General features: G+C 36.2%; 1 protein-coding gene across 1 annotated transcript; it reads left to right on the forward strand.

The window, feature by feature from the left end:
* Positions 1–314: 314 nt before the first annotated feature.
* LOC139844569 (uncharacterized) lies at positions 315–3,193 on the forward strand. The gene is made up of 5 exons (XM_071834794.1): positions 315–704; positions 1,081–1,247; positions 1,541–1,840; positions 1,943–2,206; positions 2,727–3,193. Exons 1-5 carry the CDS (start codon positions 332–334, stop codon positions 3,102–3,104), a joined length of 1,482 nt encoding a protein of 493 aa, XP_071690895.1. The 5' UTR covers positions 315–331; the 3' UTR covers positions 3,105–3,193.
* The last annotated feature ends 7,675 nt before the right edge of the window (positions 3,194–10,868 follow it).

The raw sequence follows: 10,868 nt of genomic DNA on the forward strand, positions 1-10,868 counted from the left end.
TTTTGTTTAAATTAATATTAAAATGCTGATCAATTTTGACTTCAACTGACTTTGATTACCAAATCGATTTTGACCCATCACGTTGATCGATTAATTAAACTAATTTTGAAAATTCGAAGCGGACAACTTTTAAGAATGACTAATCGGGTTTTTTACGGAGTACTAAAAAAACTACTCTTTTTAGGGTAGATATTAAGGACCAGATATCTATACAATGAAAGTATCAGGGTGTTTTTTGTCAACCTCCATTTCTTAATTCTTAACCCGCCGGCAAATAGCAAACCAATCGAATTCGTATCCCCAAATCACAAATTCTCAAATTTCACAAAAAATGTCGAACAAGATAATGTCAGTAGCTACTAAGCACCACTGTTTCACTATAAACCCAACCACCACCAGGATTCCATCTTCCCGCCGCCGTTTCACGACTGTTTCCGCCGCTGCCGGAACTCCACAACGGTTAGTTCCACACCCACCTGACCTGATCAAATGGGTCAAAAAAGAAGGTGCTTTTGTGCACCCTTTTGTTCGAATTGCAGATTCCGGTCCATACGGGCTTGGATTGATTGCTTCTGAAGAAATCCCCAAAGGGTCTGAATTAATTGCGTTGCCGGAGCACATTCCGTTGCGGTTTCCGTCAAATGAATCTGATAATGGTGATGGGTCGTACTCCAATATGGTCAATTTATCTCGCCATGTTCCTGGTATGTAATTTTGTAGTGATTAATTGTTATTTTTATATATTATATGTAGTTCTATTTGATGATTTCTATATGTTAGTACTTATTAGAAAACAAACATTACATTAGTTAGACCATTTTTCATTTTAAAGGTCGTTTACTTGTTTATGATTGCATTTGTTATATGCATTTACTGCTTCTATTGTAATTTTCAGTGATTAAGTTGAGCAATGTTGAGAACTTGACAAATATTTGGTGGTTTTTTTAATACCTTGTATATAAAATAAACTTAAATATCAACTTCAAATTAGCTAGTTTGTTTTAGCCATTGTTAGTAACTTTATTTTGCAAAAAATAGGCTATATTGAGTTCTGAATAAATGGTGTAAAGCATTTGGCAGAGGAACTATGGGCTATGAAATTGGGATTAAAGCTTCTTCAAGAGAGAGCAAAAACCGGTTCCTTTTGGTGGCCATATATCAGCAATCTTCCAGAAACTTTTACCGTACCCATTTTCTTTCCGGGGGAAGATATTAAGAATTTGCAATATGCCCCTCTTCTTCACCAGGTAACTTTTACATCATTTTGATTAATACAATATCATATGATGCTATCACAGAATGTTTGGTTTTATGTTTTGGAACTAATTATCTGATAATCAGTTCCTAATGGTTAAATAAACACTTAAACATATGATCGTTACAACGTAGAGCAATATAAGCACATTCAAAGTCTATCTTAGATTCTTAGGTAGTTCATTTTGTTACATTTGGTTATTTACTGTCAATTTTTTAACGTACTGTCGTACTGTACAATATTCGCTTATATGTTGCATACAATGCTCCAATCCCTAACGTACAGGTGAATAAAAGATGTCGGTTTCTTCTTGATTTTGAGAAAGAATTGAGACGTGAAATTGAAGATGTGAAGTTACAAGATCATCCATTTGGAGGTCGTCAAGTTGACGCATCGTCATTAGGTTGGGCTATGTCGGCTGTTTCTTCTAGAGCTTTCCGTTTGCATGGGAAAAATCTTCAAAATGGAAACCGTAGTGATGTTCCGATGATGCTTCCTCTTATTGATATGTGCAATCATAGCTTCAACCCTAATGCCGAAATCGTTCAAGAACAAGGTTCAGGAGATCCAAAGATGATAGTAAAGGTATGTAGGTGACGTTCTACTTGTAAATGGGTCAAAGTTACCACTTTTAAGCGAACATTACTTTTTTTGCAAACATAATTGAACTTGATGTGTTATATATAGGTTGTTGCGGGGACAACTATTAAAGAACGCGATCATTTAACTTTGAACTATGGTTGCTTGAGCAATGATCTTTTTCTTCTAGATTATGGGTTTGTGGTTCCATCGAATCCGTACGATTGTGTCGAACTTAAGTATGACGGTGGTCTTTTAGATGCTGCCAGCATGGCAGCTGGGGTTTCGAATCCCAATTTCTCTTCACCGGCACCTTGGCAACAACAGATATTATCAAAATTGAACTTAGACGGAGATCAAGCTCTTCTCAAGGTATCATTTCCCCCTTTTATGTTTGTTAGAATTTACCCGTTTTACCTAATTTGTCAAACAATCAAATACCAACAATCATCTGATTACCTGTAAATGTGGGTCGATTCGGGTAATGTTGCATCTCTAAGTTGTCAAATGGGTTAAGCTAAAAGATCAACTTGAAAGGAGACGTGTCAAATCGGTCAAACGGGTGGAAGTCATCCAAGACCTATACCAATGGATTTTTTTAATGACAGCCTAAGGGCTGTCATTAAGATTTTCGGACACGCAAAAATTGTTTGTACATAAAAAATAACCACTCATTTTGTGCAAATAACTACCCTCGACTAGCTTAATGTTTAACCACCACTTTATGCATCAAATTAATTCTTAATGACAGCTCTAAGGGCGAGCTGTCATTAGAAAAATCTGGGTTAAATTGTTATTGTAAAAACATAATTTTTTTTTTTAATGGCAATACCCTAAAGCTGCAGGCCATGAGAATTTTTTTATTATTTTTTATTTTTTATATTTTTTTTAGGTGACTCTCGGTGGAGCGGAAGTAGTAGAAGGCCGTTTACTAGCCGCCTTGAGAGCTCTCTTGGCAAATGATGCGGAAACAGTCGAAAAACATGATCTAACTACACTCAAATCTCTATCGACGGAGGCTCCTATTGGATTAGCTAACGAAATATCTACTCTTCGAACGCTTATTGCGTTATGCGTGATAGCACTTAATCATTTCCCCACCAAAATAATGGAAGATGAATCGATACTCAAGAACGGCGTTTCACCCTCAACGGAATTAGCTTTACAGTTTAGAATCGAAAAGAAATCGGTTATTATAGATGCTATGAGAAATCTTACCAAGAGAGTCAAATTACTATCTTCAAATGAATCCTTTGCTTCTCAAAGTTAAACTTGAACCTTCATGTTTGTTGTTTCTTTTGGTTCAGTTTTGACAGGATTTTTGTTGGTTTTGAAATGTTGATTGAACCCTTTTCTGTAACAGTCTTTTTATGTTATCACTTTTTTTACAGATTAAAATGTCGTTTCGGTTTACTTTCTCACATTACATGTATTCTGCTATCTATCTAGTTCATAATACATTATAGGGCCTAAATTGGTGTAGGTGTTTTTGGTTCCGACATCGCGTCTGGATTTATCGTCGGTGACTCTTAACTGCGTTTTAAAAATAAAAAATGATTAACTTTTTCTAATCGGTCCAAACCAGGATCATAGGTGAATGGTGTGTTTGGGTGAAATTAGCTGGAGATTGGTAGCGGGAGTTGAAGCTGGTAGTTGGAGTTTATTTTTTAAGCTTGAAACTGAAGCTTATTATTTTTCATAAGTGTTTGATAAAGTAACTGGAGCTGAAACTTATAGCTTTAAATTGACTAAAAAGGACAACATAATACATACGTATTAAATAATTTTTCAAAAAGTAGTTATGTAATTTAACATATCATATGCTAAGAGCTTATTATTTAAGTTTGATGGGAGGAATTTATTTGCTAAACTTTATTTATTTTTTTTATTAATAAACAAAGCTTAAAAATCATAAGCTCGTGAAAACCATAAGTTCTATGGAGTATTATTTAAGCTCCTGTAAGCTTTTAAAATAGATCATCCAAACACACCTGAAAAGAAAACAATTTGGAATCATGTAGAGAAACAAATGACGATTGTAGATGAAACTTAGAAGCAATAATGCAATATAATGCCCTTTTTAGGCAGTAGGCACACCAACTTTAGCTTTTGATGATCTAACAGATGCTGTTTCAACTAATTTTGATTTTTACATCAAAATTTTACGATTTTATGTTTACATTAATGATAAAAATCAAATCAAATGTATGAAGAAAAAAAAAAGAATATAGTAATTACGAAAATACAAAATTGAATTAGAATTGACTAAAAGAAGGATTTAACAAGGGTTATGATTAAAGAGCAACGGTTCTAAAGCTATACGTAGTGTTGAGTAGTGAAGAGTTTGCTCAAAGTCTTCAAGTGGGAGATTGTTGAAGGTGTGAAGAATTTGATCAAAGGAACAAGTCGAAGGGAGTTTGACTTGGTGAACAAGTCGTAGAGATCTTGTTGCCTTAATTAAATCTTCTAGTATGAATGAAGTATGGAGCAAGTAATAGATATTCATGGAATGTCTTTTGCTTGAAGGACAAATGTAACTTGGTGGACAAGTTTAACTCTTCGTATAAATTGTAACCCCTAGCCTCATTGTAAAATGTGCACGAAAATAATACTGAAAAATCTCTGGTTTGCGCCCGTGGAGTAAACCATTCTCCGTGTTTTGGAGTTGGGATATAACCACGTTAAATACCCGTGTCGTTTGTACTTTATTTATCGTTTTAATTCGTTTGTCGTTCGTGAGTTAGTAATTAGTTTAAATCACTTGTCTTGTTGGAGCCTTCCGAAATCCTAACAAGTGGTCTCAGAGCTCAAGGTTCAAGTATGGGCACGATGGCGAATTGAAAGTATGGTGAACGAACGACGGGTATATGATGTGATGCAATATGTATCATGATCATGGGATCAGTCAACGGGGTCGATGATCGGATCGATGGGTCTTGTTGCTGAGAGATTTTCGGGAAGATCCGGGTATCGGATCTAAGTTATCATTCCTTGCGGTCCCGTTCGAGGGAATGATGAACTTTCAAAATTCGGATTCTACTGCACAGATGGAGGATAAAAATCGCAACAGGTTCGTTAACCGTTGGATTGCTTTGAAATTTTTACCGTACGTGACAGATACATAGGTCTAGTGGCCGTAAAAATTTTAGGAAGATCGACCCGTTAGATCTCGAGATATAGTTTTTCGAAGTTGCTGCCATTCAGGTTTAAACTGTTAGTATTCGGAGCTGTTAGAGAAGACAAAATCATCACGGGTTTGTTAACCGTCGAATCGCCTTGAAAATTTTACTGTAAGTAAAAGACGTATAGATCTAATTGTGGTCAAAATTTGACAGTGATCAGACCGTTACATCAGGAGTTATGTTTTTTTCGAAGTTGCGGATATTCGGGTTTGAAGCTTCAGTGAGAGAAAAATCATAGAGGGTTCATCTACCGTTGGATCGACGTGAAACTTGGACTGTAGTTTCCAGAAGTACTGTTCTAAGAGTGGTAAAATTTTGCTGATAATCGGACCGTTGGATCTTGAGATACGATTTTTTAAGTTGCGGCAGTTTTATGAGAGAGTTCCGGTTTTGATGTTGCGAGTGGCGAGACGATTTGTTTTACAAATCTTCGGGCGATAAAGGCTGTGATTTTTCAGAGATGTAGCCTTGTTACGGGAGCCAAAATATATTCCGGATGTGATGGACGGTGCTGTGGGCGCACCTCTCAGCATGTGTGCGTTCCCTTGGTAACGTTGAGTTGATCCTGAAGTCTTGTATCGAAATCTCATTGGTCCGCACACAGACAGTTTGAGAGTTCCGTTTGGCAGCGGTAAAGGTTGGGCCCGACCTATCGTTGAAAGGGAGGCTCATATGGATTTGGGTTTGATGGGAGGTTTGTTATGGGGCAAACCAAAGTCATACATCGTATATGGGGAAGAAACATATGTGTGCGTAAGAGGTGGTTTCTCTCAGGTTTGGGCGGTAAGGTAGTAAACAGTAGGGACATTCTTTTGGAAATTGACAGTGGGAGTTATCGTGGAAGTTTGGATACTCGCGGGTTGTAGTCTGGATGTGTGGATAGCGCAACGTGACATTTGGACCATGTCGACGGTTGTTGCACCCCGTACTTGGTGCACGTGGTTACGCGCCCTCAATGGATGAGTCTATCTTGGAGCCTTGTACCGTAAGTCGACTTGATGTGGTCCCTGTCAGGTTGTGTTCTGAGGTTTCGGAAGGTACTAAATTAGGTTGGATCAGGACTATCATTGGAGTGAAGGCCTAGTTGAACTTAGGTTTGAGGGGAGGTTTGTTGAAATTCAAACTAAAGTCCAACATCAGATTATCAAACGGGTTAACCAATGTACTTGGTCAAATATTCCATAGTATTTTGGAGTATGTGGTGTAGTGACCCGAACTTTTCCATGTTTATATATATATTAAATGAAATTGTTATTTACATGATTAAGTGTTTCCAACATGTTAAGCAATCAAACTTGTTAAGACTTGATTAATTGAAATAGGTTTCATATAGACAATTGACCACCCAAGTTGACCGGTGATTCACGAACGTTAAAACTTGTAAAAACTATATGATGACATATATATGGTTATATATATAGTTAACATGATATTATGATAAGTAAACATATCATTAAGTATATTAACAATGAACTACATATGTAAAAACAAGACTACTAACTTAATGATTTTGAAACGAGACATATATGTAACGATTATCGTTGTAACGACATTTAATGTATATATATCATATTAAGAGATATTCATACATCATAATATCATGATAATATAATAATTTAAAATCTCATTTGATATTATAAACATTGGGTTAACAACATTTAACAAGATCGTTAACCTAAAGGTTTCAAAACAACACTTACATGTAACGACTAACGATGACTTAACGACTCAGTTAAAATATATATACATGTAGTGTTGTAACGACCCGTCAAAATCGCTATTGACGCGGCACGTTAATCATTGATTCCACAGTGAGGTTTTGACCTCTATATGATACGTTTTGATAAAATATTGCATTCATTAAAATAAGTGACTTTCTAAACATAGAAAGTTATAAACATGTGGGCGAGTGCTTAGGTATAAGCAAAACCCCAAAATACATAAGTCTTTAATTTACAGGTTGACATCACAGTCCAATTATTTATTACACAACGCAGTTTTATTTTGAATGCAATAAACTTTGTACAAAGCATGAGAGACTCCATGCAGGCAACAAGCACATCACAGCGGAAGCATTCTAAGGACCTGAGAATAAAACATGCTAAAAAGTCAACACGGATGTTGGTGAGTTATAGGTTTAATTGCTCGAGTCATAAACATATATAAAGATAGACCACAAGATTTCATCAAAAGTTTATCAATAGATTCTACGTAACAGAGCACCCTGGTAACTAAACTTAACGCTATAGTGATAATTACCCCATTCGTTTTAATACACGTAAATCAACGTGTCTTAAACTCAAATAACATACGTCCGTTAAAAGGCTAGTGCTCTAGCTCGGACGGGGATGTCAAGCCCTATGGATCCATATACAATTATTCGCGCCCACCAGTCCATATCCTATGTACTGGCAGCTACTAGTTACCAAAGCTAAGGGATTTTCGGTTTAACTCAGTGTAGAATTTTGTATGTACTTGTGTCTTATTGCGTTTAAAATAAATTGCATGTATTCTCAGCCCAAAAATATTTAAAGTATTTAAAAAGGGAGACTATAACTCACAGTTCAATATTGCGATTCAATATTGTAGGCAAATTGCGTAGACGTAATGATGGTAGACGACTGTATGGTTGGTCTTGGATTCAAGAACAATACCCCGAACAATACTCAATATTTCCTTATTTTAAAACGGTTTGAAACCCGAATTAAAAATACCCTCGAATATACTTTATTATTATTAAACTTAAAATTAAAATTATAATTATAATTATAATTATAAAATTTACGTACATATATATTTATGAAATATTTCGTCGAGCAAAACTGACCTTTTATAGTACTTTTCGATTTACTGTAGCTCATGCGATCGCATGAGTTTTCAGTGTTTTTGCCATGCGATCGCATGGCCGCCTTTTCTGTTTTTGTTTGCTAGTTCGCCGACATCAAATAGTGTTTACTGTAGCAAATAGTGTTCACTGTAGCAAATAGTGTTTACTGTAGCAAATAGTGTTTTACTGTAGCAAACTCGTTTTCACTGTAGCAAAATACGGTTTCACTGTAGCAAATAGTGTTTTACTGTAGCAAATTGTGTTTTACTGTAGCAAAGTAATTTTTACTGTAGGAAAGTCGTTTTTACTTGTACATATATATATATATACATACATATAATTGTTCATGAATCGTCGAGAGTAATCAAAGGTAATTGTATATATGAAACAGTTCTAAAATTTTGAGACTCAATCTAACAGACTTTGTTTAGCGTGTTAAAATAATAAATCGTATAGAGAATTGGTTTAAATAAGTCAAAAATTTTCGGGTCATCACAGTACCTCCCCGTTAAAGAAAATTTCGTCCCGAAATTTTGAGTAGTACCTGTTTCATGAGCGATATCAGTGAACAAATGTGGATACTTTTGCTTCATCTGATCTTCACGTTCCCAAGTAAACTCGGGTCCTCGTCTTGCGTTCTAACGAACCCTAACTATCGGTATTTTGCTTTGTTTTAATTGTTTGACCTCACGGTCCATGATTTCAACAGGTTCTTCGATAAAATGGAGTTTATCATTGATTCGTATTTCGTCAAGAGGAATTACGACATCCTCTTCAGCTAAACAATTCTTCAAATTTGACACGTGAAATGTGTTGTGAACACTACTAAGTTCTTGCGGTAGCTTTAATCGATAAGCAACTGTTCCAATTCTTTCTGTGATTTCAAAGGGTCCTACGTACCTAGGACTTAGCTTTCCTCGTTTACCGAATCGTACAACGCCTTTCCAGGGTGACACTTTCAACATGACTTTGTCGCCCACTTGAAATTCTAGCGGTTTTCTTCTTACATCAGCATAACTCTTTTGGCGACTCATGGCCGTTTTCAATCGCTGTTGTATTTGAATGATCTTTTCGGTGGTTTCATGAATAATTTCTGGTCCAGTAAGTTGTCTTTCTCCTACTTCACTCCAACAGATAGGAGTTCTGCACTTTCTACCATAAAGTGCTTCAAATGGCACTGCGTTGATGCTCGTATGATAGCTGTTATTGTATGAAAATTCTGCCAACGGTAAGTGTCGATCCCAACTGGTTCCAAAGTCAATCACGCATGCCCGTAACATGTCTTCCAATGTTTGTATTGTTCTTTCACTTTGACCATCTGTCTGTGGGTGATAAGCGGTGCTCATATCTAATAGAGTTCCCAATGCTTTTTGTAATGACTGCCAGAAACGTGATGTGAATCGGGTGTCGCGATCAGATATGATAGAGATGGGTACACCATGCCTGGAAACTACTTCCTTCAAATATAGGCGTGCTAATTTCTCCATACTGTCTGTCTCCTTTATTGGTAGAAAGTGAGCTGATTTAGTTAGACGATCAACTATCACCCAAATAGTATCATGACTACTTGCAGTCCTTGGCAATTTCGTAATGAAATCCATAGTTATTCTTTCCCATTTCCACTGCGGAATTTCTGGTTGTTGCAGTAATCCTGACGGCTTTTGGTGCTCAGCTTTGACCTTTGCACACGTCAAACATTTGCTTACATAAGTAGCAATTTCCGTCTTCATATTAGGCCACCAATAAAACTTCTTGAGATCGTGGTACATTTTCTCGTTTTCTGGGTGAATTGAGTACCTCGTTTTGTGTGCTTCATCTAGTACTAGTTGCCTTAGATTACCATATTTTGGTACCCATATCCTATCAGCAAAATACAGGGTTCCATCGGCTTTTACCTCAAGCTGTTTTTCTAACCCTCTGCTCATTTCGCCTTTTTCATTTTCTTCTTTTAAAGCTTCTAACTGTGCTGCTTGAATTTGCTTTGTGAGATTGGTACGAATTGTAATATTCAAAGCTCGGACCCTAAGAGGTTTTACTCTTTCTTTTCGACTTAGGGCATCAGCTACAACATTAGCGTTTCCGGGGTGGTAACGGATTTCACAATCGTAATCGTTTAACAACTCTACCCAGCGACGTTGTCTCATATTGAGTTGTTTTTGATCAAAAATATGCTGAAGACTCTTATGGTCAGTGTACACTGTACACTTGGTGCCATATAGATAGTGTCTCCATATTTTGAGTGCAAAAACTACAGCTCCAAGTTCCAAATCGTGTGTTGTATAGTTCTTTTCATGAATTTTTAGTTGTCGTGAGGCATATGCGATAACTTTTGTGCGTTGCATTAATACACATCCTAAACCTTGGCGCGAAGCGTCACAATAGATCACGAAATCATCATTTCCTTCTGGTAATGACAAAATGGGTGCAGACGTTAACTTCTTCTTTAACAACTGGAATGAGGATTCCTGTTCCGTGGACCAATCATACTTCTTTCCCTTTTGAGTCAATGAAGTTAAGGGTTTGGCGATTCTAGAGAAATATTGAATGAATCTTCGTTTTCACTGTAGTACTGTAGCAAAATACGGTTTCACTGTAGCAAATAGTGTTTTACTGTAGCAAATTGTGTTTTACTGTAGCAAAGTAATTTTTACTGTAGGAAAGTCGTTTTTACTTGTACATATATATATACATACATATAATTGTTCATGAATCGTCGAGAGTAATCAAAGGTAATTGTATATATGAAACAGTTCTAAAATTTTGAGACTCAATCTAACAGACTTTGTTTAGCGTGTTAAAATAATAAATCGTATAGAGAATTGGTTTAAATAAGTCAAAAATTTTCGGGTCATCACAAGTGTTTTAATATATATTCATACACTTTTGAAAGACTTCAAGACACTTATCAAAATACTTCTACTTAACAAAAATGCTTACAATTACATCCTCGTTCAGTTTCATCAACAATTCTACTCGTATGCACTCGTATTCGTACTCGTACAATACCCAGCTTTTAGATGTATGT

The sequence above is a fragment of the Rutidosis leptorrhynchoides genome, chromosome 4 (genome assembly GCF_046630445.1).
Source record: "Rutidosis leptorrhynchoides isolate AG116_Rl617_1_P2 chromosome 4, CSIRO_AGI_Rlap_v1, whole genome shotgun sequence".
NCBI classification, from domain to species: Eukaryota; Viridiplantae; Streptophyta; class Magnoliopsida; order Asterales; family Asteraceae; genus Rutidosis; species Rutidosis leptorrhynchoides.